The following is a 27,937-nucleotide window of genomic DNA, read 5'->3' as shown; positions in this document are numbered from 1 at the left end:
TACCTTATTATCCTATTGTATGTACAAAGTTTCAGAACAATTTAGATATTGTAGTTGTTTTAAAATGAGAGCGTAAATACGTTTGTATGGAGAATCGAGCTTGCTGGGATGGGATGGGAGCTTCTTAATTAATTTATGTTTCAAACCGTAATGTTATACTTTAATTTATTGCTTAATTCATTTATGAACCATCAATAATTACCAAACCGAACCCTTTTACAAGCAAACTGACAAACACATCCTGTTTCCAAACGCATCCTTTTCGCAACCCGCCGCCGCCGCCCGCAGCGCGTTACTTCCATTTGCGAACGCCGTTGGGAAATATACGCACTTGGATTTAGTGAACATGGAGATTCTATTTATATTAAGGTTAGTAATATTACTAACTATGTACCTAAAAAATTTGTTAAGAGCATCGTCCGTCCAGTGGCGACATCATTACGGGGAATTGTGTTTTCTAATAAACCAATTAAATTCTGTATTAAGTAATCAGTACATATATCAAAGAGGATTTAGGCATTTACTATGACTTTCGACACAAATGATTAAAATTTTTAGAACGCCATTTGACTTTGATCCTTCTTTCACTGATATGTGTTAAATTTGTTAAAAGTAGGTATCGCCATTTACTCGAGGATATGCCAGAGGTATGGTGCCATCCAAAACTTTTTAACATTTGTGTCGAAAGATATTATTATAAATACAACTATCTTCTATTTCAAATTAACATTAATATTGTTGTCCTAACCTGTTCCCCAATTTTCGATTTAAGTGATAGTTTTATGTTACCTACTTACTTTTGACTTTATCATCTAAACGGAAAAATGTGACCACCATTTGCCGTTTAGTTAAGAACCCATCAACGTGCACACTAGCGTCACTGCTAAATAATCGTGATTTATTTAAATTTAACGAAATATATTTAAAACAGAGGGCTGTTACGTACGCTAGCAACATAAAAAATAGTTTGATGTATTCAAAAGGTACTTATATACAAAATACAGTACGTAATTTAAATAATCACGATTATTTAGCAGTGGCGCTAGTGTGCACGTTGATGGGCTCATAATAAAACAAAAAATAAGCAGAATAAAACTATATGCATAATTAAACTATGAATAATTTACATGCTGTCATGAGATAGCGGATTAAGGTGGATCATTACTAACCTAACGTTAAGACCTGTAACTAACCCTTTTTCTGCAAATAAATATGAATATGAATATGTGACTTGTGACAAAGACCAAAAGCCTAGCAAGTAGTAGAACTTAGAACCATTTTCACCTCCACTTTTTGTAGGGCAAAATTACCTTCATACTGAATTACATATATACCTAATATACATACATAGATAGACGGTAGAGAGTACAAAAACCTAACCTTGATCTATCGACCTTGTCTGGCGCAAACATTGTTTAACTCAAGAATGTTTGGAATTTTTTCACATCTCTTAGATCTCTTAGAGAGTGAAACATGTCGAGCGTTTTTCGGCTTAAAATACGTGAGTGACCCGTTCTTAACCTCGTGCCGCCCAATGTACATTAGGATGTACACTTAGTTTCGATGGAATGTCAACCTTAATTAAAAACAAAGCAGGTAGCATTTCATTTGTCTCGGAAATTTTTGGAACAAATGAAATTCAACCTAATTGAAAATACAATACGATTCTAACTTCCTTGGCTATAATTTTGTATGGTGGGCGGCACGAGGTTAAGATCTTTAATACGTCTGTGTCTCACGGAAGTGTTGTTATTAAAATCTCTTAGATCTATTGGAATTAGATTTGTAAATTTCTTGAGTGTCGATTTGTAGAACGTTTGTTTTCTTTTTACTTTTATTGGGAATGGAATACCTACGAAACACAAAACGCAAATAGCATATATTACCTACTGTTTGTTTTACATTTCATTTATATTTTATTTTAATTATTACTGATAGGTTAGGTTAGGTATGAAATAATAATAAAAACTTCCTGCAATTAGAAGTCGGCACATTTTTTTTAATTATATTATTTGTAACGCTTTTCTCATACCGTTATTCGTTACACATTGAGGCAAATAGCATATATTACCTACTGTTTGTTTTACATTTCATTTATATTTTATTTTAATTATTACTGATAGGTTAGGTTAGGTATGAAATAATAATAAAAACTTCCTGCAATTAGAAGTCGGCACATTTTTTTTGATTATATTATTTGTAACGCTTTTCTCATACCGTTATAGGAGAAATTAACGACAGACTTATCGTTTTTTTCTAATCTTGTAAGCTACCTACCTGCAGTATTTGCATGCATAGTACCTATACAATCAAATACATACATACTTAATACAGATAAACTTCGCAGAACTACTACCTAGCCAACATTTAAATCGTTTCTTATCAACTTCCCAACAATATAACAGACCTGCCTAAACAATGTCCCAATCATCTACCTATGCATGCATATTTAGTTAAAAATTTCTGAGAAGTCATCTATTGGGCATTAGCATGTCGGACACGTATAGATATAATGTTACGTACATACCTAAATGCTTTTGCAAAGTTACATTTTATTTCGGCACGACGTGTTTGGGAGAGGCTATTTGCTTCACGTTTTTGTCGATATGTGAACGAAACATCTCGAGGAAGCATTTTGCCTGTTCAAAGTCGAGAGGAAACTCTGTTGAAACATATATCCTTCCAATCAGGAAATATACATTCCAAGTACGATATCTATTAGGGATTAGAATGGCACTGCCTTAATATGTTTCACGTTTGAAAAACATTCTTCCTCTTAGTTTTTACGGCAAAAATGTAGTGGAAATAATGCAACCATACGTCTATGTAATATGCATATGTAACCTGTGTTGTGTACAATAAAGTGATTACTACTACTACTACTACTACTACTACTATGTAATAAAGGCGCCAGAAACAAGTCATGAATTCTTAACACGCTATTCAAGGCATCATTATTCTAGCCTTAAGTCGCCCACTGCTGAGCATAGGCCTCTCTTCGTGTACGCCACTTATCCCGGTCTATAGGCTAGTCTCATCCAAAAGTGCCCCGCGATTTCCCGAATATCATCTACCCAATGAGCCAACGGACACATATTTAACCTCGTGCCGCCCAATGTACATTAGGATGTACACTCAGTTTCGATGGAATGTCAACCTTAATTAAAAAGAAAGTAGGTAGCATTTCATTTGTCTCGTAAAATTTTCGAACAAATGAAAATGAACCCAATTGAAAATACAACAAGATTCTAATTTCCTTGGCTATAATTTTGTATGGTGGGCGGCACGAGGTTAAGGCACACCGTCAAAACTTCTTCTCTTTTAAAGAAGCTTACCTTCCCTCTCTCTCCAGCCTGATCTCGTCCTGCAGCTGTGACCTCTTCAGCAAGGCCACCAGGACCCGGGCCGATGAGCTGGACGTCAGGAACAGCGTGTTCGACTTCATCATCATCGGCGGAGGCACTGCTGGCTGTATCCTGGCTAACCGGCTCTCTGCTGTCCAGGAGTGGAAAGTAATCATCACTAGCCTGGTTTCCACCACATTCTCGTCATTTTCAGCTATCTGATCTTTTGCAAAATTATATGACAGGTTGGACTTTCTAAATCGATTAAACACAGTTAGGTATCGATGATTTTCCCATCAACTAGTGATTGCATAATCACTGCAAGTATACAGAATAGATACATTAAAATAATCACATTAATAATTATATCATATTCCACTGAGAATATATTTTCCCCAAAATGCACTATTATATGCTTTTTGTTTTCACAAGGTTTATAGCTGTGTTTCCGATGACTCCGTAAGTCATCAAAAAATCCCAATAGATTTTTATTGTTCTTGCGTGTACATATATCAATTTTAAGTCATTCTCACCTCATCTCAGTAAAGTTATTAAAGGCCCTATGAGCCATGTTCCTTAAAAAGGTCAATGAAATGTCGTGAGCCCTTAGTTCGAAGGTCAATTGCTTCTATATTACAAGCTTCGGTGCTGCTTTCGTTTAGTTTAAGTGTTTAGACTCTAATGACTGCCTAATACCATCAAATTGCTTTAAGAACTACTTTAGTCGATGGACTAAGGCAAGTCAGAGAGAGAAGAGAAGTTAAAATATGATCTCCAAAACGTATCCAAATCGTCGAAATGTCCACAGAAAAGACAGCGGTTTTCCCGGACTTTTATGATCCAATTATTGAAATAATGGCATGATAGTATTATTGTTAACAGACACGCTTTATTTTTTATATGTCTGAACTTAACTTTATTAAAATGTGGTCCAATTAGGTAATTGGCCAATTTTAATTCCTGCGGGCGAAAGTTAAAAATTAATGTATTAACTGCCATGATTAAATTTAATTTAAAGAATACCAAGGTTAAAATAAATAATTTACGGCTTACAGGCAAAATTTTACTACTTAATACGTTCACTAATTAATTATAATATAATTTAAAACACATACACTTACTTTTATTTACCTTTATAATATGAGTCTATGCACGTAATGTCCTGACTCGCGTTCGAAACGTCAGAATAAATACAAGTAGATAAGTAAATCTAAGTACCTACATACAGTAGGTAAATACATACCACTGAAATAGCTACTATGTCGCGAACTGTAATGAAACATTTTAATTGAGTGCTAATTATTAAAGGCGAGATCGTGGGCGTGTTTTGGCTAATCAAAGATGGCGCCTGGTTGGCGGCGAGATATATCTCAAAAGAACCGGCTCAGACTAATCTGCACGAAGCATAACAACCGTACGTAGGGTTGACATATGAAAAATGGAATATCTAGACAAAAGTCCGGGCATCACCCAAAAAATCCAGACCCTGGGCGTTAATTTCTCTATATAAAAATAGTAAGATGGTTGCGCTGAATTGCGAATTTGAAACATGTACACTTAAATATTCGCAAGGTGGTATAAAAATATTAAATTATGTTTTTCTTTTAATATAAAATTATCCTACAATAAATGTTCAATCATAACGGTATAGGTACGCACAACATCAACTAATTGCTATGATGGTAACACTTAAGTATCAACGTGACAGCGTGATAATGAAACTGCCCGTCTCTTTCAATCGTCCGGTGTTAAAAGAAGGCAAGTGCTTTATCGCGTGAATAACTTCGTCCATCATACGCCTGCAAGTCCAAATTTGAACCCACGTACAGTTCTGTTGAGCCATATTGGGTTCAGGCTACTTTTTCATTGCGTCCGCGTTTCCAAAATCGGCTGTCGGCAGACATGACAGGACAACATAGGTACCTAAATAAAGACCCTGAGACCGGAAAAACTATCTTTCAGAGGTCATTTTCTACGGGTGGGTAAATTTTTTTTCGTGATTTTGGGGTTGATCCCATACCTAGTAAAAGTTCCTCAATATAATCCCAAAAACTCCCTGGCAACGGGAATGCAGTTATTTTTTAGCCACCCTGTATATAGTAACAAACAAACAAACTAATCAGAGTCCTGTGACGTTTCAGTGTTGCTAAGTATTAAAAATAACTGAAGTTAAACCTTCGCATAGGTTTTCCAACCTTGAACATAGCCAGGTGTTGTGACGTCAGCACTTATCGGGGCTCCTTGTATTAATAGAACGTTGCCGTATACTGTAAGCAATGCAACGGATATATCTTGCAACGTTAGCTTAGTTAATCCGATTTCACAGCTACCTATATAAGCAAACATAATTTTCGTTCCATAACAGCAGGCGATGATTTGTTACATCATCTATATATATGTCGCAGTAAGATAGATATAGCCGTTATATAGTTATAACCCTAGGGATATAATTATATGACTTAACATAGTTATACGAAAGCGATTCATTACTATCTTACTAGGTATATAATTATAATACGGCTTTAGTTTAGTGATATAGTTATATTACTGGATTAAGTTTAGTGAAATAATTGTAAGTAGGAGTGCAGCGGTGCGGCGGAGGTATAGTTATATCCCTAGGGATATAGTTATATGCCGTATAGTACGTAACTACGTATTATAATCATATTCCTAGTAAGATAGTAATTGTATGTATTAGGAGTGCGGCAGTGCGGCGGAGGTTTAGTTATATCCCTAGGGATATAGTTATATGCCGTATTATAATCATATTCCTAGTAAGATAACTATTATATATATTTTCATGCTGCTATTTTTAAGGGTTTATGAGGCATTGCGATTGATTCACGAAAGCTGGCGCGAGATTTGACAGAATTTCAATGAAAATAGCTGTCACTCAGTAGAAATCTCGCGCCAGTTTTCGTGAATCGACCTGTACTTTTACGTAATATTGCTAAAAAGTATTATACGGCATATAACTATATCCCTAGGGATATAACTATACCTCCGCCGCACTGCTGCACTCCTACCTACAATTATTTCACTAAACTCAATCCAGTAATATAACTATATCACTAAACTTAATCCAGTAATATAACTATATCACCAAACTAAAGCCGTATTATAGTTATATACCTAGTAAGATAGTAATGAATCGCTTTCATATAACTATGTTACGTCATATAATTATATCCCTAGAGTTATAACTATATAACGGCTTTATCTATCTTACTGCGACATATATAAATGCAAGTGTCCTGACTGACTGATTCATCAACGCAGAGCCGAAACTACAAACGCCAGAAAGTTGAAATTTGCACACCAGATTGCATTTATAAAATGTACAAGAGATAAGAAGCGATTTTGAGAAATTCAACCCCTAAAGGGGTTAAAAAGGGGATGAAAGTTTGTATGGGGTTCAAGTTTTCTTTTAAGCTAGGAATTTGAAACTTCGTAAAAAGATATATGTATTATTAAAATACAAGAAAACTAATTTCAGCGTTTTTGAAAATTCATCCCCTAAGGTGGTGAAAAAGGGGTTGAAAGTTTGTATGGAATCAAAAAAAAAAATCGAGTGGTTGAGTTGAATCTTTGTATTTAAGGATATTATTAGAAGACGAGAAAAGTAATTTCAGAGTTTTGTAAAATTCATCCCCTAACAGGGTTAAATAGGGGTTGAAAATTTTAATCCATTATAAATACTTTGAAACTTCTTAGAAAGGCATAATAGCCCATTACAAAAAAAATTGATTGCAACGTTTTTCGAAATTCAACCCCTAAGGGGGTTAAAAAGGGGATGAAAGTTCGTCTTCGGGTACAAATTTTATTTTAAGCTAGGATTTTGAAACTTTGTAAAAAAGTATCAAATTCAAATACAAGAAAACTAATTTCAGCGTTTTAGAAAATTCATCCCCCAAGGTGGTGAAAAAGGGGTTGAAAGTTTGTATGGATATGAATTTTTTTTTCTATTGCGGGACTTGAATCTCTGTATTTGGGGATATTATTAGACGACAATAAAAGTAATTTCAGCGTTTTGTAAAATTCATGCCCTAACAGGGTTAAAAATGGGATGAAAGTTTTTATGGGGTTAAAGTTTTCTTTTGAGCTAAAAATTTGAAACTTTTTTATTTTTTTTTTAATAATAAACTGATCGGCGATTGGCTCTAGTCACACCTGATGGAAAGTGAAGACAGAGCCTAAGATGTAGCTCACCGGTTCAGTAATAGCCTATTCACTCTAAACTTCTTTCACTTCGTTAAAAGATATATTATTAAAATACAAGAAAACTAATTTTAGCGTTTTTGAAAATTCATCCCCCTAAGGTGGTGAAAAAGGGGTTGAAAGTTTGTATGGATATCAAACATTTTTTCGAGTGTAGGACTTGAATCTTTGTATTTAGGGATATTATTAGAAGACAGGAAAAGTAATGTCAGCGTTTTGTAAAATTCATCCCCTAACAGGGTTAAAAAGGGGTTGAAAGTTTGAATCCATTACAAATGGTTTTGAAACTTCTTAGAAAGGCATAATAGCATTAATAGCCGATTATAAAAAAAGTAATTTTAATGTTTTTGAAAATTCATCCCCTAAGGTGGTGAAAAAGGGGTTGAAAGTTTGTATGGAATCAAAAAAAAAAATCGAGTGGTTGAGTTGAATCTTTGTATTTAAGGATATTATTAGAAGACGAGAAAAGTAATTTCAGAGTTTTGTAAAATTCATCCCCTAACAGGGTTAAATAGGGGTTGAAAATTTTAATCCATTATAAATACTTTGAAACTTCTTAGAAAGGCATAATAGCCCATTACAAAAAAAATTGATTGCAACGTTTTTCGAAATTCAACCCCTAAGGGGGTTAAAAAGGGGATGAAAATTCGTCTGCGGGTGCTAATTTTATTTTAAGCAAGGAACTTGAAACTTTGTAAAAACGTCTTAAATTAAAATACAAGAAAACTGATTTCAGCGTTTTTTAAAATTCATCCCCTAAGGTGGTGAAAAAGGGGTTGAAAGTTTGTATGGATATCAAACATTTTTTCGAGTGTAGGACTTGAATCTTTGTATTTAGGGATATTATTATAAGACAGGAAAAGTAATTTCAGCGTTTTGTAAAATTCCAAACGTAGGGGAGACCGAGGTGAGTTGTGACAGAGGAGAGTTGGAACATCGTCGATATTTTGGAATGTATTAACTAGAAACTAGGTCGCAATAGCGCGCGTTTGTTAGTTCGAGTTACGAGCTAACAAACGCACACTGTTGCGACCTAGTCTCTAGTTAATAGATTCCAAAAAATCGACGATGTACCAACTCTCCTCTGTTACAACTCACCTCGGTCTCCCCTACCTAATACACCATGTACTAGTATTAGGTACGTTTGGGGTTTTTTTCATTAGCGCGAGCGAGACGCACGGTTAAATGATAACTTGATAACTAACTGACATCATTCAGATACCTATCGTTTTGATGTCAAGCGTACATTCGAATTGGCCTCAAATTCTGTGCAGAGTTATCTTAGATGGATTTTATTGACATTATTATGATTTCAAGTAGGTGTCATTTTATTGAAGAATGTCGCATTATGTTATGTGACTCCACACGTTGACTCCAATTAACTCCAATTTGGGTTCATTTAGGCCTGCTAAATAAATCCTAATACTAGTTACTTACGTAGAAGTACTTGGATAAATACGCGTTACAGAATTTAAAAAAAAATCTATATCAGTTACGGACTTCAATAATATACTCGTATTTATGTTTTGTCCGGATACGTCCTTAAACTACGTCCAAGACCACCGGTGGACGGGCAGCAGCGTCCCTCAAATTCGGTGTACTCGACTGCGATCGCCAACCCGCCTGCCAAGCGGGCGATTATGGCATTCGCCCGCTATACCAAGGGGGAGGCCTATGTTCAGCAGTGGACGTCTTATGGCTGAGATGATGATGATGATTTATGTTTTGCGGGAATTTTATGAAGTTTCATCTGTCTTCAGATAATTTGGCTTTTAGTTTGAAACATAATTATTCCGGGCGGAACAGAAGTTCTGTCATTTATGGAGTACGATACATGTTTAATATAATAAACTATAGCGACCCGCCTCGGCTTCACAGGGGTTAACAAATTATACCGACACCTAAAACCTTCCTCAAGAACCACTCTATTGATAGTCGAAACTTGTATGAAAATCCATTCAGTAGTTTTTGAGTTTCTCGCGAACAAACATACAAACAGACAGACGTGGCGGGGGACTTTGTTTTATAAGGCGTAGTGATTATTTACTCGTATTACAGGGCCCACCCGGTATACTTACCTATTGTACAATATAGAATATAGATCATAGATCGTTTATCACTTTTATCAGGCCATAACACTCGATCATGTGGCGCACCACTTCAGCTTATTGCAATTCGATATCCTTTCATGTCAATTGACTTTGCATTCAGGGTTTGTACACGCATCATCATTCCACAAACAAACGTAATATGGGTTATACAATATTTACCAATCTGTTTGTATTGGATTGGTGTATTGTATATATATGTCGACGCTCAGGTGATGTAATTGGAAAATTGAAAATAATGGGCGCTTACATGACATACTTACGATTTATCAAAAACACTTGTAAGCGACGTGGGTAATAAAGATGTCTGTTCAAGAGGCTATGGGAGCGTATTAGAGGCGTCAGGGGTTTTTGTAACGTCTGAATGTGTTCTCGGAAATTGCTCTGTTTGATAATTAATTAGCTTATGGTTTTTGTAGACTAAAGTGAGTGGGATCGCCAGGCTGCAGGCTGGCGTCACTCTGGGATTGAATCTCAATCTGGTCGGACAGTAGCAATAGAGACTGCATTACGCCTCGCGTACTTGTACTCGCGTTAAATATCTACGCCCTACGGATGTACCACCTAGTGCATCTAGCCATTCCTGAATACCTAAACCTACATTAAGCCCCGACATATATATATGCTTGTATCTACATACTTCACTTCTTAAAATCTGTATTAGTGAAACGTTCCTACCCAAATCTTTGAGAGGTACACAAGTGGAGTGGCATTTGTCAATGAAAACGTAGGTACTTGACTCTTTCCTCCGTGGGTTTTAACTTTTCATGTGTGGGAATGAATGTTTCGCTTTTTTATTTTTGTTCTTTTTTTAAGCGCTGCAGCACTTCATACATTGCCTTAAATAGCCTAATTCACTATAGGTCGCAAAGAGAAGTCTGGTTTTTAAATCAATTAGCAAATTTCAGTTATTAAGAATTAGATGTCAATTAGCGCAAAAACCAAAACAGACTAACATAAACGCCTAAACAGCATTTTACTTAAAGGTCCTACTACTTGAGGCGGGCGACGAAGAGAACATAGACTATGACATCCCGGGTGTCCCGACCGGAGACTACCGTCCCATCCTGTGGAACTACCGGACGGAGCGGAACAACTTCTCCTGCCTGTCCCGGCCTGGGGGAAGCTGCGAAGTTAGGACGGGGAAGGTTGGTTAACTGAGATCGAACATAGACTATGACATCCCGGGTGTCCCTACCGGAGACTACCATCCCATCCTGTGGAACTACCGGACGGAGCGGAACAACTTCTCCTGCCTGTCTCGGCCCGGGGGAAGCTGCGAAGTTAGGGCGGGGAAGGTTGGTTAACTGAGATCGAACATAGACTATGACATCCCGGGTGTCCCTACCGGAGACTACCGTCCCATCCTGTGGAACTACCGGACGGAGCGGAACAACTTCTCCTGCCTGTCCCGGCCCGGGGGAAGATGCGAAGTTAGGACGGGGAAGGTTGGTTAACTGAGACGGAACATAGACTATGACATCCCGGGTGTCCCTACCTGGGACTACCGTCCCATCCTGTGGAACTACCGGACGGAGCGGAACAACTTCTCCTGCCTGTCTCGGCCCGGGGGAAGCTGCGAAGTTAGGACGGGGAAGGTTGGTTAACTGAGATCGAACATAGACTATGACATCCCGGGTGTCCCTACCGGAGACTACCGTCCCATCCTGTGGAACTACCGGATGGAGCGGAACAACTTCTCCTGCCTGTCTCGGCCCGGGGGAAGCTGCGAAGTTAGGACGGGGAAGGTTGGTTTACTAAAGCGCTATAACACTATAATAATATTTTTTCCTTATTTCTGTCTAATTATTATTTAACTAAATTAAATCAGCACGATTACGCGGTTAATAGTCATCAATATTATTACGATAGCTACTGGAAAGCGCGCTGGTGGCCTAGCGGTAAGAGTGTGCGGCTTGCAATCCGGAGGTCGCGGGTTCAAACCCCGGCTCGTACCAATGAGTTTTTCGGAACTTATGTACGAAATATCATTTGATATTTACCAGTCGCTTTTCGGTGAAGGAAAACATCGTGAGGAAACCTGCATACATCTGCGAAGAAATTCAAAGGTGTATGTGAAGTCCCCAATCCGCATTGGGCTAGCATGGGGACTATAGCCCAAGCCCTCTCGCGCTCGGGAGGAGACCTGTGCCCAGCAGTGGGACGTATATAGGCTGAGATGATGATGATGATGATGATGAGCTACAGGAAAAATAAAAAAATCTTAATCATTACGGAAATTATCTTTATGCGAATAATTTATCTTTATGCTGACAGCCAGCCAGCTGTAATATACGGTTTTTGAAAGCATCATAAAGGGTTTATGATACCTATGTAGAATGTAGATAAAATACTTTATTCTCTAGGTTATAAAATTATAATGTGACATTTTCCATAAGGTCCTGGGAGGGTCGTCTGTCACCAACGACATGAAATACACTAGAGGTCACAAGGTGGACTACGATGCTTGGCATAAGGACATTATAGGCGCTGTGGACTGGAAATTCGGGAATCTGATGGAGTATTTTAAAGCTTCGGAAGACAATGGTGAGTTCATATGATGGAGGTCTTTGGATTGGCTGGTTAAAAGGTTAAAAGTCACGCGAACCTAGTCCCTGCCATACAAATTGAAGTTACATACGAAACTTATACATGCCTGTTTTATCACTACACTTTATAAAACAAAGTCCCCCGCCGCGTCTGTTTGTGTGTTTGTGTGTATGTTCGCGATAAACTCAAAAACTACTGAACGGATTTTCATGCGGTTTTCATCTAAGTACTTATCAATAGAGTGATTCTTGAGGAAGGTTTAGGTGTACCTATGATTTGTTAACCCGTGCGAAGCCAGGGCGGGTCGCTATAGTTTGTACCAAAAAAAATTTTAAACAAAATTTAGGTAAAACAAAAATGTACATGTTAATTTTGATGTTGTTTCAGCATGTCGTTTTAAAATGCATTTGTTTGGGAGGGGCTTTTTTGCGATGGGATCTTGAGAGTCTTAAAAAAGTACATGAGGCACATGTATGTAGGTACAAGATTTTTGTAGTGTTTTTATACATTTACGAGTCGTCAAAAAGATTGGCGTCTGTCCAAAAATATTACAGTCACTTCAAAGTCATTTGAAGTTTGAACTAACAACAACACTGAACTGATATCAGTACTCGTTGCCATGTTACGTTCTCCTGGGTCACTCTTAAACCCTGGTTTAATAGTATTGAAAATAACCAAACATACATTTTTATGATTGTTATAAACCATTTCCATACTGGGTCATCTAGTAGGTATAGTAGGTAGAACGTAGTATAAATAACATTTCTTAAAACACACTTGCTACTGTACTATTATCTCCTGGCAGTCCAGGCTGATGGGATGGGATATAATAACAGCCAAAAAGTTGATGAGCATTGTCGCTGCCAAGTCGGTGCAAACTTAGCATGGTCATAGATAGGTAAGTATTGTAATTTTACACAAATGAGATTTTTCTTGTATTCAAATTCCAGGTGATTACGATGTATTGATGAACTCTTTCTACCACTCCCGCGGAGGGGAGATGCGTCTGCAAAGGTTCAAGTACGTCGACAAATACATCGAGACTTTCGCCACGGCTTTCGCCGAAATGGGCCTTAGGACCATGGACATAAACACCAACGCTGCTGAAGCCATCGTCCTCAATCAGTTCGCCGTCTCCAACAACACAAGGCTCAGTACCAACACAGCCTTCCTCAAAACTGTCAGGCATAGAAAGAATCTCATAGTTATGACTGGAGCCACGGCTACTAGAATAGTCGTTGATAAACAAGAGAAAACTATAGAAGGAGTATACTACGAAGTGGAAAAGGGAAAGGAAAGACCGGCATACGCTAAGAGAGAAATAATTTTAACCGCTGGAGCGATCAATAATGTAAAGCTACTACATCTGTCTGGAATTGGACCTAAAGCTGAAATGAAGAGGCTGAATGTCAGTTCAGTAGTGAATTTGCCTGTTGGTTTGAATTATAGAGATCAAGTCACAACCGGGGGACTATCTTTTGCCTTAAGTGATGTCGCACCTGTCAGTGATAATGACATTATTAATGATTTCAAGAAATGGTTCGCTAGTAGAAGCGGTGCTTTAGCTTCCAGAGGAATAAATCAGCTGTCAGCGTTTATACAGTTATATGAAAATGAAAATGCGCCAGATGTAGAGCTAAGTTTAGAAGGAAATTTTATAAGAAGCGATAAATTCCTGCTAAACAATGTCAGTGTACATGCAGCAGAAGAAACTCAATTGCCATTGGCTTATTATAATCTAGTTAATGTTTATCCCATTTTACTTAAGCCAAAGAGTAAAGGAAAGGTTACGCTTAATAAGAGGAATCCTAAATACGGTCGGCCCATTATACAAGCTAACTTATTAAAAGAGACCGAAGATTTAGATACATTAATAGATAGCGTAGATATAGCTTTACAAATACTTGATACTAAAGAAATGAAAAAGAATGAGGTTAAATTTGCGCCGTTAGATTTGTTCCCATGCGATCGATTAAAGAATAGAGAACAGTGGAATTGTATCGCGAGACATTATACCAAAGCTTTAGGTAATCCCATAGGAACATGCATAATGGGTGAAAATAGCACAACTTCTGTAGTTGATTTTCAATTAAGAGTACACGGTATAGAAGGCCTTAGGATTGTAGATGCCTCTGTTATGCCAACACACGTTCGAGGTAGTTTATTTGCACCAACAATGATGATCGCAGAGAAGGCTTCCAAGATGCTACTCAAAGACTGGAAAGAAAACACAGGTCAATCATTTAACAAGCGGTAGGTTAGAAATAAAACAATTAAATCAATACCAATCTGTTTTAATTAAATCACTTGCTTTTTCAGCAATCATAATAACAGGAGCTGCAGTGGAACCTCTTATTATTTTTGGAATCACAGATGCGTCGACCACTCTCAAGTTACTTGTGCCGTAAACCTTTAATTTTTGATCAACCACTGCCGTTTGATCGGCCGCTGTGCCCATTTTACACGTGCCGACATAATTATGTAAAGGGCTCGAGAAATGGCGAATAATACATAACCAAAATTCATCTGACACCTTCTCATAATCTTGGCATTCGTTGTTCAATATGGGCCGTGGGTCAAACTCTAGGTCTGCCCTTCTGAATACTTCAGTGTCAAAAAGCTTTACTACCTCTTGTATTCCATACAGCAATTTTCTCTCATCTGTAGGATTTTTTAAAAAGTTCGGGTATATCAATGGATTCCCATACACTGGATCACTAGAATTTAGAATTACCTGACCACGGCTTTTGGGCGTTAACAGAGATACGCACATATCGATGTGACTATAGTACATATTGGAATTATGTCCTCGGAATCTTACTTCGATATCTGCAGTATTAAGTATGTCTGATACATTTGTCTCTAAAAATGCCACCACTTGAAAATTTGCTGACAAAGGCCCGATACTTTTTTTGTAATACATTGATATGTCTGATAATTTATCTGGAAACTTTTTCATCGTTGCTGTCTTCCCCAACTTTATAACAGGTAGACATACTGACAAATGATCATGAAAATTTGAACCTACAGCTAAATCGTTAATAACATTTATCGATAAAAAATCTAAGTACTCTTTAGGACCTATTCCAGAAGCCATTAACAATTTCGGGGAATTGATAGCACCGGCGCTTAAAATAACTTCTTTAGTAATTCTTACTTTAACTTTTGTACCATTTACAATATAATCCACTCCCGTAGCTTTAACACCGTTGTCCCCTTCAACAAAATTGATTTTACTTACAAGCGCTTCCGTAACTATATCTAAATTCGTTCTCTGACTTCTGATAGCTTCAATAAAAGCTGTGTACGTGCTGACTCTCTCTCCGAAATACGACATGGTTTGTATTCTCATGAAGCCTAACTGATCTCTTCCATTGATATCAGTATAATTATACCCTAATTCATTTAGCGCGCTTAGCAGAACATCGACATTATAATCAGCATATGGGTATCTTCCGACGTCTAGAGGACCTTGTGTGGAATGGAAGAGTTTATTCTTGGAGATGTCCTTGTCGTAGTTGCCCTCAGAGTATCTGAAGTAGGGGAGGACGTGAGAGAAGTCCCAGCCGTGGTTGCCGATGACGGCCCACTCGTCGTAGTCGGCGGGGCTGCCGCGCATGTAGGCCATGTCGTTGATCGTGGACGTGCCGCCCAGCACGCGCCCTTGGACGATCTCGCAGCCTTTGCTGCCGCGCTTGCGGCAGAACCTGGGAAAAGGATCGTAACACATAATATATTCTAAATGAAACTGATTCTGTCAGTGGCTCTGATTCTGAATGATGTCGCAATTATCGTCCGCGTCGATTACGTGATATAGTTACTAGAAAGACTTAACTTTAGCTTATCTACAGTGTGTTTTCTGTAACAGGAGCAATAAATTGAACTGTAGGCTGTACTCCTTAAACTGACCAACATTTGTTCAGCAACTTTTGAAAATAACTCATGGTTTGATTTTTATTACACTTTAAAGTTTATTCTAAGACGCAATGTATTGCAAATTTTATTAAGTTAAAAGCGTGACAAGTAACGTCAAACACACTGATGTCAGCGTACATTGAAGGCAATATTTATTTTGTATTCAAAAAGAGGAAGTCTAAAGGATTCATCATTTTTAAAAGTTGCTGAACAAATGTTGGTCCGTTTCAGGAGTACAGCCTTTAGTTTAATTTATTGCTCCTGTTACAGGATGTAGCGATGCTACATAATTTCCTATACCAAACATGTACTTTCTCATACAATGTGACCTGTACAACATTAGTGTCGCATTTTGGACAGAATAACATACACCAGAGTATGACACTTATGTAAAGCTGTAATGTACCTTCTCAGCTGTAGGTTGATTAACATATCTTGCCTCCTGGCTAACTGGCTTCGAGGAGACAAGTCCAAAGAGCATGCCACTCGAACGGAACTTGTCACCCAGATTGTGCAGAGATTGCTGGACCAAACCTGGCTTCATGCATATCAAAATGATCCCCCTGGTCTACCCTAACTGCTCAAATAGGTCACATCCTAATTTAATTCGTATTTTAGAATCATTTTCGGAATTTTTATGAAACATAAATTGCGATTTGGACGGTGTTAATGAGTTGAGATTTGTGACAGATGAACTGTCAGAAAATAAATTATGCGTTTAGTTACCGCATCGGAAGGAAGGTATTCTGAATGGAACAAGGTAGAAAACGTACGATAAAAATGTAATTATTAGTAATTATTATTAACCATTTAGAATATTACAAGTATTAATGAGTATTGATATTTTTCGAGAATCATTTGATTTGGAAAGGATTTAAGTTGGTTTGACGTTTAATGTGTTGATGTGAATCGAAACGCAACGTGACAGGTAGGATTTTATTTCGAGCTGTCACGGACTTCACTTGGACTTGGAATGGGAATACGCTAGCATGTGGATGGTTTCTAATTAAAGATTAAGAGGAATTGCCTCGTCTCCTTCCGCCGCCTGGTCCGGCTGGTGGGAGACCGATTTGTAAAGTGCGTATATCGCTGTGCGCGAATCGTGCGCGTGATTTACTTAGTGCGTCCCGTGTCGCCGATGGACATGAGCACGGTCGGTGATCGTGTTCCCTGGCGCGCTGTTGCGCGTCCCCGATTTTGCTGAGCGTCATGCTGACGCTGCTTCTACGCCGTAGGACGCGGCCTCGACCTGCAGGCCGTGTGTCGGATGGCTATGCTGCCGTCCGACGACTCCAAGGTGTCTTCGTGCGGGTCCTTCCCGTGAAAGTCCGAACGCCGCGGATTGTTCTCGCCTTAGCTTGTCACAGCTGGGGCTCGATGAACGCCCGCCGCTGATCTACGTCGATCTGTCTGCTACGCTAAGTTCCAGGATGAAAGCTACACCCGGTATCCGTGAGTGCACTAGACTTTCGTTTTAGGTTTTGGCCAAAACCCCGCGTTTCGCCCGTCTCGCGATCGTAGGTTAAGAATCGCCATAGTGTCACCCCGCAGCCGCCAACGGCTTATAGAAACAAATTGTATTTTGAGTAGCGCCCGCCCCGAAGCGGAGTGCCTTGTAATTATTTAGCGGGGTATATTAAATTGCATGTCAGATATTTGGTAAGGCTTGTTCGTTTTAGGTTTTGGCCAAAACTCCGCGTCTCGTCCGTCTCGCGACCGTAGAGTAAGGTTTACTATAGTGTCACCCCATAACCGCCGACGGTTTAGAGGAACCGATTGTATTTTGAGCAGCGCCCGCCCTAAAGCGGAGTGCATTGTAAGTAGTTAGCGAAGTGTATTAAATTGCATGTCAAATATTTGGTTTTATCTTTTCAATATCCTACCAAGTTCCCATTAACCAGGTTAGAATAACAAGAGGACCCTTGTACTCCAATAGTCCAATGTTTTACTGCGGATCTTATCCGAGGCATCACTCCCATTAATTATTTAAACATTTAAAAACCTTATTATTTTTTATTCACTACAACACACTTTAAAACACAATTATTTTTTATTCACGACAATGGCGCCCGAAGAAAGCTTAAATTCAATATATAGCCTGGTTATTGTGAGCTTGGGAGAGTGATAACATAAATTTATAAAATTTTTGTCATTTAAAAAACTTAATATTTAAAAAATTGAGTGAAATTATTTGTTTTAAAAATATAATATTAATTAATTTGTGAGTTTACTTGTGACAGGGTAACAAATTCATCAATTATTACAATTATTATTAGGCTACACTATGACTAATTAGCATAGCGCTCAGCCACATATTATTATTTTTTTTCACCATGCTCCATTTGAGAGGTAGGTAATTTATTTTAACACTTCCTGTATAAAGTGAAGTGTTACCAATTTATTATACTTTATTACATACCCTGACACAAGCAAACCATTTTTTTCCACCGACATACCGGACGGACGGGGAAGGAGAGGAATTTTATGAAGTAGGAGGGGGGGGATACCTTATCTACTCACCCCTACCCATGCCTAATGCCTCATTGTTTAATACGCGACCATGGGGTGCCGCGTTAGACAACCACCCGCCCGACCCACCCATTTCAAAAGTATTAAAATATTTATTCATTTTTATTTCTCAAACCAACTCAAACTTTTCATTCCGGTGACTTAGTATGATAGACGAGACACTCTAAATTTCTTTGTTTTTGACTTATTCAGTTCTAAATAGAACTATTTTATAGAACTTAAATGTTCATATTATTTGTTTTTGTTTTTTTTTTTAAATTTGAGGAAATTGGTCTTAGAATCAACCTCAATTTCAGCTATCATAGCATAGCATTTTTTTAAAGTTCTGCTGAAACATGCACCACTTGTATTCGCTAAAGGTAGGGAAATGTTGTTGAACGGCATGCTGCATTCCATTTGGAGTAGTATTCCTGATTCGTCACATAACCTCTGAATTTCCGACTGCTAGAGCAAACCGCTTTGTAGTTAAGGTAATCTGGAAAAAATCAGTTACCATTTAATTTTAAAGCATTGGTTCAGTGACATTATGCTCAATATTATATTTTACAAGGTGTATTTTCAAGTTAGTAACTTATTTTTTATTCGGGTGAACTTAGGTAACAACCCATTTTTTTGAGTACGCGTACCTCCTTGACTCATTTGGTCAAGATTTTTTTTTCAAGCGTTTCCAGGGAAACCAAATTTTTTTGTGACTACACACCCCAAGGGTCCAGGGTGATGTAATTATATTGGATATAATTCACTGACTTAGACATGAAAAAGAAAACTAAGTTTTTTTTTCACTTAGTGTAAGCCCGCTGGCTACACATTGGGATTTGACTTGAGTGTGAGCTACAAGTTAGCCTCCACTATTATTGATATTATTTATAGATATAAATTAGCAACTAGTTACCACATTACACTAAGGTACTAGTAATTTAATTTTGTAGTCATAGGCATGCACATAGTAGGGCATGCCATATTAAAACTTAATTCTTAATATTGCATTAGGTATATGACTACTTTTAATATACTAAAGGGTAAGAATTTATAAATATAGTTGAAAATACTTAATATTTAAATTGGATTTAAATACTTTAGTGAACCTTAGAATAGGGAGTTAGCTTATTATTATTTATGTTGAATAGTGGCTAGACCAGTCAATTTAGGATTACTTGAATTGAAAAAATATTTTTTAGTTAGGTTGCAGAAACCACAGTGTAGTGGCCACGCACTGTGATTTCTAATAGAGTTAATATTTAGAAATAAAATTTACAGTCCCAGAGATGGACATAGGTAAATTAAGTTTTAATGACGGTTAGCATGCTCAGTAAATACGGTTCTAAGCTTAATGTTAAACGAATATGTATAATTAACGTCCTAATGGACTTGTTGATTAGGTATCCGGTTACTTTATTTTTCTCCGGTTACCCCGGCTGCCTCGGTTAACCGGTGCTTAACCTCTTTGCCGAGAGAGGGGATATTGTAGCGATGCTACATAATTTCCTATACCAAACATGTACTTTCTCATACAATGTGACCTGTACAACATTAGTGTCGCATTTTGGACAGAATAACATACACCAGAGTATGACACTTATGTAAAGCTGTAATGTACCTTCTCAGCTGTAGGTTGATTAACATATCTTGCCTCCTGGCTAACTGGCTTCGAGGAGACAAGTCCAAAGAGCATGCCACTCGAACGGAACTTGTCACCCAGATTGTGCAGAGATTGCTGGACCAAACCTGGCTTCATGCATATCAAAATGATCCCCCTGGTCTACCCTAACTGCTCAAATAGGTCACATCCTAATTTAATTCGTATTTTAGAATCATTTTCGGAATTTTTATGAAACATAAATTGCGATTTGGACGGTGTTAATGAGTTGAGATTTGTGACAGATGAACTGTCAGAAAATAAATTATGCGTTTAGTTACCGCATCGGAAGGAAGGTATTCTGAATGGAACAAGGTAGAAAACGTACGATAAAAATGTAATTATTAGTAATTATTATTAACCATTTAGAATATTACAAGTATTAATGAGTATTGATATTTTTCGAGAATCATTTGATTTGGAAAGGATTTAAGTTGGTTTGACGTTTAATGTGTTGATGTGAATCGAAACGCAACGTGACAGGTAGGATTTTATTTCGAGCTGTCACGGACTTCACTTGGACTTGGAATGGGAATACGCTAGCATGTGGATGGTTTCTAATTAAAGATTAAGAGGAATTGCCTCGTCTCCTTCCGCCGCCTGGTCCGGCTGGTGGGAGACCGATTTGTAAAGTGCGTATATCGCTGTGCGCGAATCGTGCGCGTGATTTACTTAGTGCGTCCCGTGTCGCCGATGGACATGAGCACGGTCGGTGATCGTGTTCCCTGGCGCGCTGTTGCGCGTCCCCGATTTTGCTGAGCGTCATGCTGACGCTGCTTCTACGCCGTAGGACGCGGCCTCGACCTGCAGGCCGTGTGTCGGATGGCTATGCTGCCGTCCGACGACTCCAAGGTGTCTTCGTGCGGGTCCTTCCCGTGAAAGTCCGAACGCCGCGGATTGTTCTCGCCTTAGCTTGTCACAGCTGGGGCTCGATGAACGCCCGCCGCTGATCTACGTCGATCTGTCTGCTACGCTAAGTTCCAGGATGAAAGCTACACCCGGTATCCGTGAGTGCACTAGACTTTCGTTTTAGGTTTTGGCCAAAACCCCGCGTTTCGCCCGTCTCGCGATCGTAGGTTAAGAATCGCCATAGTGTCACCCCGCAGCCGCCAACGGCTTATAGAAACAAATTGTATTTTGAGTAGCGCCCGCCCCGAAGCGGAGTGCCTTGTAATTATTTAGCGGGGTATATTAAATTGCATGTCAGATATTTGGTAAGGCTTGTTCGTTTTAGGTTTTGGCCAAAACTCCGCGTCTCGTCCGTCTCGCGACCGTAGAGTAAGGTTTACTATAGTGTCACCCCATAACCGCCGACGGTTTAGAGGAACCGATTGTATTTTGAGCAGCGCCCGCCCTAAAGCGGAGTGCATTGTAAGTAGTTAGCGAAGTGTATTAAATTGCATGTCAAATATTTGGTTTTATCTTTTCAATATCCTACCAAGTTCCCATTAACCAGGTTAGAATAACAAGAGGACCCTTGTACTCCAATAGTCCAATGTTTTACTGCGGATCTTATCCGAGGCATCACTCCCATTAATTATTTAAACATTTAAAAACCTTATTATTTTTTATTCACTACAACACACTTTAAAATCTAATTATTTTTTATTCACGACAAGGAAGCACCCTGTATACTAGTTTATATAATAACAATCAAAAATTATATTGCTATAAAACTCTGATTTAAACTTTCACGATTATTAAACATTATCAAACTGCACAACGGGACTTAATCGCGTATTTAAGTTTTAAGATTTACCTCCGACGTTTCGAGGACGGCGTTGTCCCCGTGGTCTCGGAGAAGACTGGCTCAAGTTGACATCAACATCTTCTAGCCGCGCGAGTTTTTCGAACTACCCGCACTTGGTCTTGTTTATCAGTTTGAACGTTTTGCGCACTAGGGATGTCACTCTGTCGACACACAACACTAACGATATTCGATTTATCGACTGTCGATATTCGTTTCCGCTTACATTTACTAATGACTGGATTCCATGTGGATGAGATCTTAAAACCCTCGTCCCGATTAAAATTGCAATGTTTTTTGATTTCAATGGCTTCCCGCACTTTTCTACTGTAGAAATGGCGATCCGTGGAGAGGATTTTAGGGTTATGCAGCTCAATCCAGTGGTTTGGTCCTGACTCCAGCAAATGCTCAGCCACCGCAGACTTGTTGACCTGACGATTTTTGACAGCTGCGATATGTTCCTTAACTCTTTCTGCTATGGTGCGCTTAGTTTCTCCGATATAGGAACTACCACAACTGCAATCTATTTTATAAACGCCAGGTGACTGGAACGGAATAACGTCCTTCGGTGACCTTAGGCTCCCTGCTACTTTGGATAAAGGTGTGTACACCGTCTTTATAGAGTACTTTCCAAGTACTGTGCCAACTTTATCCGTTACCCCCTTTTACATACGGCAAAAATGCCGGCTGTCTGGAGACATCAGGACGTTTCCGCCTTGCCTTTCGTCTGGGTTGCCACTTTTTTACCTTGTACCCGTTCCTCCTTAGTACCTCCTGAATATGCGACATCTCGCTCTCTAAATATTCAGGGTATTTAGAGAGCGAGATGTCGCATATTCAGGAGGTACTAAGGAGGAACGGGTACAAGGTAAAAAAGTGGCAACCCAGACGAAAGGCAAGGCGGAAACGTCCTGATGTCTCCAGACAGCCGGCATTTTTGCCGTATGTAAAAGGGGGTAACGGATAAAGTTGGCACAGTACTTGGAAAGTACTCTATAAAGACGGTGTACACACCTTTATCCAAAGTAGCAGGGAGCCTAAGGTCACCGAAGGACGTTATTCCGTTCCAGTCACCTGGCGTTTATAAAATAGATTGCAGTTGTGGTAGTTCCTATATCGGAGAAACTAAGCGCACCATAGCAGAAAGAGTTAAGGAACATATCGCAGCTGTCAAAAATCGTCAGGTCAACAAGTCTGCGGTGGCTGAGCATTTGCTGGAGTCAGGACCAAACCACTGGATTGAGCTGCATAACCCTAAAATCCTCTCCACGGATCGCCATTTCTACAGTAGAAAAGTGCGGGAAGCCATTGAAATCAAAAAACATTGCAATTTTAATCGGGACGAGGGTTTTAAGATCTCATCCACATGGAATCCAGTCATTAGTAAATGTAAGCGGAAACGAATATCGACAGTCGATAAATCGAATATCGTTAGTGTTGTGTGTCGACAGAGTGACATCCCTAGTGCGCAAAACGTTCAAACTGATAAACAAGACCAAGTGCGGGTAGTTCGAAAAACTCGCGCGGCTAGAAGATGTTGATGTCAACTTGAGCCAGTCTTCTCCGAGACCACGGGGACAACGCCGTCCTCGAAACGTCGGAGGTAAATCTTAAAACTTAAATACGCGATTAAGTCCCGTTGTGCAGTTTGATAATGCTATAAAACTGTCGTTTATTACTCATTGTATTGAAGTCGAGAATTCAAAACAACTGCTTGCGTGTGAGTGTTTTATAATTGACGCGATGATACGTCGAGATAGACATTAAATGACCATTAACTGGTTGGATTAGATATTACGAACGCCGTACACGATATGTTTACAACTGGGTATTATCTGTCTTCTGAAGGGTTGGTTTGCCACATAAATATGTCATAGGTCTTTTAACGTTTCTTGTAGAATATTTCAGTTATAGTTTTATAGGCACAACTTTAACTTTAAAATTTGTTTAAATATACTTACCTACATATTCATAATGCGTGGTACAATTACCGTAAAGCACCCAACTATTATCCAGTACTACAAATATAGTCCAAGTATGGTTGGCCTATTATATAATTAGAAGATTTAAGAATATGTTGGGTAGTTTTACGGTATGGTCTTTTGACTATCTTAGTTAGCATCATAGAGCAAACACAATATAGAAAAACATCCCATTAAAGTTAACGGTAATTTACCCCTTCCTCCTACTCCAAGCTTGACTAACATATATTATCTTTACTATTTCATATTTAGTGAATCTCTAATTCATTTCCCGAATCGCGACGTTTGGCTTTTCAGCGTCCTGCCTCATTAAGCCTGCATTTTTTAAGGACTTACCCTTTCTTAGGCCTCATGGAGTAATTCCAGTCCAAGCTCGAGCCGCGGAACTCGCTAGTCAGGCCGGGGATCAGCGCCATCTTCGGCTCTTCTGGGCCCGCTTCAAGAAGCAACACCTTCAATGGAAAATTAACTTTAGAGACTTTGTTTTAAAAGAGGTTTTGCAAAACCAAAAGCTTCCAACTATGGTCCAAAAAGAACTCAAATATCTTCGATAAGGTGTGACTATTATTTGAATGATTTAGTTCTATAGCAAAATATTATGTTTAAAAACTTAAATGAAAGAATAAACTCAGAAAAAAACAAAAATCTTGACATTTATATTTTAACTTTGTATTGAACTTAATCTCATATAGTGAGCCATAGTTGCAACTGGACTATAATTGGCTGATTTGGTTGGGTGGTTTTACGGTACCTAATTGACCGAAGCGTAGCGAAGGTCTACGTTTTGACTCGGGAATTTTGCTTTCGTTAGTATGTCGGGATTTTTTTTCGTATAGTTGATTGAACAGGCTGAGCGTATTCGTTTAATTTTTATTACAAGCTTTAATTTACTGACCCGGGCGTTAACAGGGCATAAGCTGAAAACAAAGGCATACTAACTTTTCAAGAGTTTCATTCTACTTAAAATATGAACTAATTCTCTCATGCGTCGCCACTTAACAGGGCAACGTTAAGTGGCGATAATCTCGAGCACTCGGCAAGGCTGCCTCGGCCGATTATCGAGTGGATATGGAAGAATTGGAAGGCCACAGGATCTTTATAATTCTGCCTTGGAATCACAAAGGAGATTTTTTTTTCATCTAACCAGCTTGTAAAGGCTCTCGTTATTCTTCACAAGCGGGGCAAAGTAATTAGATGATATTTTGAAGAAGTTTTCTCATGTTCACATTTAAGTGATGATTTTGAATGATTTCAGCTGTTCTCGGCCAGTTCCCTAACACTTCGGGGTTGCGCTACACATCGTTAGGTAGCGATATGGTAGCGTAAGATATGTACCATATCTTTTGTAGTTTTTAGTTTTAAATTAAGTATATTGTTTATAATGTGTACGCTAGTTTTAAGGTATCTATTTATACTATGGGTCACTAGTTGCCTGAAATAAAGTGCTTCATTCATTCGTCAATTCTATATTTTTTTGGATGTGGCTGGTACCTATAATGTTAACAAGTAGATAATAAATTCCTCACGCAGGTGTGATGAAAAATTTTGTTAGTACTAAGATTCTGTCGCCTATCGGACGCCCCAGGTATCACTGCGGCGGATTTGCGCTAACTTCGAGTCAACAATTGGCGAGAGGTCACACCAAGAAAGTGGCGCTGACGGAGGCCGAATCTCATTTTGGGTCGCTGAGCCAACGGTGTGTGTGTGTGTGTGTGTGTGTGTGTGTGTGTGAAGGTTTTATTAACCCTCGTGGCTTGAACCCGCTTACCTTCCATTTTTTATTCTCCGACAGCCTGCTGGCCACGACGCAGCCGGCCGTCCCCCCGCCCACTACCACGAAGTCGTATTCCACGTTGTAAGGTTCCTGGTATCTTGACTGCGGGTACTTCTCTTGCGCTTTTTCTTTTCGAGTTAGGTTAGCTCTGAAACAAGTCGACTCACTTAAGGGGCCTTCAGATAACCAGTTCTCCCTAATGACATTAGTCTGTCAGTTAATCGCAAAAGACACATTACTGCATATTTTCTGTTTATTATAGGACTAATATCAAGATTTTTTAATTAGTCTTCCCATAGTACCAAGTAAAATTTTGAACCTATATGTCCCGGGAAATGAAAACAGTCACAGTAGGAACGCACTCTATACTTTTTATTACGAATTAGGCTAAGAAAAACACTTGCCTGTTAGTCCCAAAGTAGTCAGGATGTACTTGAGCACACTCTATACTTGTTATTACGAATAAGGCTAACAATGTACTTACCTGTTTTTTCTAAAATAGTCTGGCTTCAAGCCCATACAACGTATGCACCAGGGAAATGAGAAGTATCGCAGTAAGAGCACACTCTATACTTTTTATTACAAATTAGGCTAACACAATTACTGATAAAACAGGTACTGTTACTTACCTGTTTTTTCCAAAGTAATCAGGTTTCGGGCCGATATACCCATACAACGTGTGCACCAGGGTAATGAGAAGTATCGCAGTAGGAGCACACTCTATCCTGCCATCACACACCTTACACAATTCATCCGTTATATTCGAGCTCATTGCATCTTTTCTTCGCTTTTTCCTCTTCTGCATTTGACTAGGCCTCCGTGTTTTTCGAACTGTCTTTATTTGTAAACCCCATAGGTATAGAGCAATATTTTCATTGCCATGTCATTTTCATTTTCCTGGCTTCTACTAGCGCCCCATAGTAACACTGAATGAAAATTAATTCCGATTTCTTTAAAAACTACAAACAGTACAATATTGCACTATCGTTGTCTTATTTAGATTTTTCTAATTTAGTATCTTTATTAATTATTTAATTAGTACGACATTACGTTTAATTATTAGTTATTACCTAAAATATAAAATACCTTATTTTACTTATTTACTTATTTTGTTGGTATATATCAGTTTTCTTCAAAAATATTAAATTAAGTAAGTGTATTCACTCAAAACAGGAACTCGATTTCAAATCTCAACGTCCGTGTTTAATTTTTCAACTGTCACATAAAATTTTAATTATGTTTTAGAAAATTTGCGTGCGGTCCCGTATTTAAAGTCACCGAAAAAAATTTAATCTTAATTTGAATCGCAAAAAAAGCGTCTGATACGTGCATGTTTTTACCGGTAAATGCCTCCGGCGGCCGACGGCAGAATGCGTAAACAAGTAAACAACGCCATTGTCTGGATGTTTACAATTAACATTAACACTTTCATAAACTATGTGTTAATTTGTTTTGTCGAGCTTTGTCAACATAATAGTGAAACCTATTTATGAATGCTTCATATTGTACGAGTCTAGAAGGAAAGTATAATAACAATTAACATTACAGACAATTGACTGGGTTCGGAACCGTTTAAAAACCCTAAATAGCCCAAATATTCTTCTTTATCTTTCATCTTAGGCAAGGTAAACCAAAAAGTATGTACGAAATAGAGCGTAATAATACCGGTATTTTTTCTTCAAACAGAAATTACCGGTATTATTACGTTCTTTTTCGTATATACTACGTACTCGTAGGTACTAAAGTAGATCAGGTACTTTTCCTCAAAATTGACTATTAATAGATTTTTATTAGTCCACGCTGGTGTTTACGCTACGTCTTACGTAGGCGAACAACGCGCGAACGCGGCGCGGCGCGGCGCGGCGAAATCAATCCTTTGATGCCCATAGAAGTGTCCTACGTAAGCGATCTCGTTGCGAACGCGGTGCGGCGCGATTTGCACGCGAATGTCAGGCGGCGCGGCGCGCCGCGCCGCGCCGCGCCGCGTTCGCGCGTTGTTCGCCTACGTAAGACGTAGCGTTAGCGATTAGCTTTTTTCATTAAGTTTGGTGAATTCTAACAAGCTAGACCTATATAAGATATACAGTAAAATATAGTATACTGGGTGAATCTCAAACATCGAATAAAAATTCTG

The 27,937-nt window shown here is 38.6% G+C and overlaps 2 protein-coding genes across 3 annotated transcripts; one reads left to right on the top strand and one right to left on the bottom strand.

Annotated features, from left to right (window-relative positions):
• Nucleotides 1–346: 346 nt before the first annotated feature.
• LOC134672179 (glucose dehydrogenase [FAD, quinone]-like) lies at nt 347–14,504 on the top strand. Its single transcript, XM_063530078.1, has 5 exons — nt 347–369; nt 3,353–3,512; nt 10,657–10,818; nt 12,070–12,217; nt 13,171–14,504. The coding sequence occupies exons 1-5, from the start codon at nt 347–349 to the stop codon at nt 14,475–14,477; spliced, it is 1,800 nt and encodes a 599-aa protein (XP_063386148.1). The 3' UTR covers nt 14,478–14,504.
• On the bottom strand, nt 14,352–27,155 carry LOC134671693 (glucose dehydrogenase [FAD, quinone]-like). Of its 2 annotated transcripts, XM_063529522.1 has the most exons (5): nt 26,890–27,155; nt 26,433–26,729; nt 25,798–25,951; nt 24,366–24,481; nt 14,352–15,927 (listed from the first exon to the last, which is right to left on the bottom strand). In XM_063529522.1, exons 2-5 carry the CDS (start codon nt 26,606–26,608, stop codon nt 14,499–14,501), a joined length of 1,875 nt encoding a protein of 624 aa, XP_063385592.1. In that variant the 5' UTR covers nt 26,609–26,729; nt 26,890–27,155; the 3' UTR covers nt 14,352–14,498. The 2 variants fall into 2 exon arrangements, with proteins under 2 accessions (XP_063385592.1, XP_063385591.1); XM_063529521.1 differs by having other exon boundaries at nt 26,433–27,155.
• Between the last annotated feature and the right edge of the window lie 782 nt (nt 27,156–27,937).

The sequence above is a fragment of the Cydia fagiglandana genome, chromosome 16, assembly GCF_963556715.1.
Source record: "Cydia fagiglandana chromosome 16, ilCydFagi1.1, whole genome shotgun sequence".
NCBI classification, from domain to species: Eukaryota; Metazoa; Arthropoda; class Insecta; order Lepidoptera; family Tortricidae; genus Cydia; species Cydia fagiglandana.
Note: the sequence above shows the minus strand (reverse complement) of the source record. Positions and strands in the feature narration are given on the sequence as shown.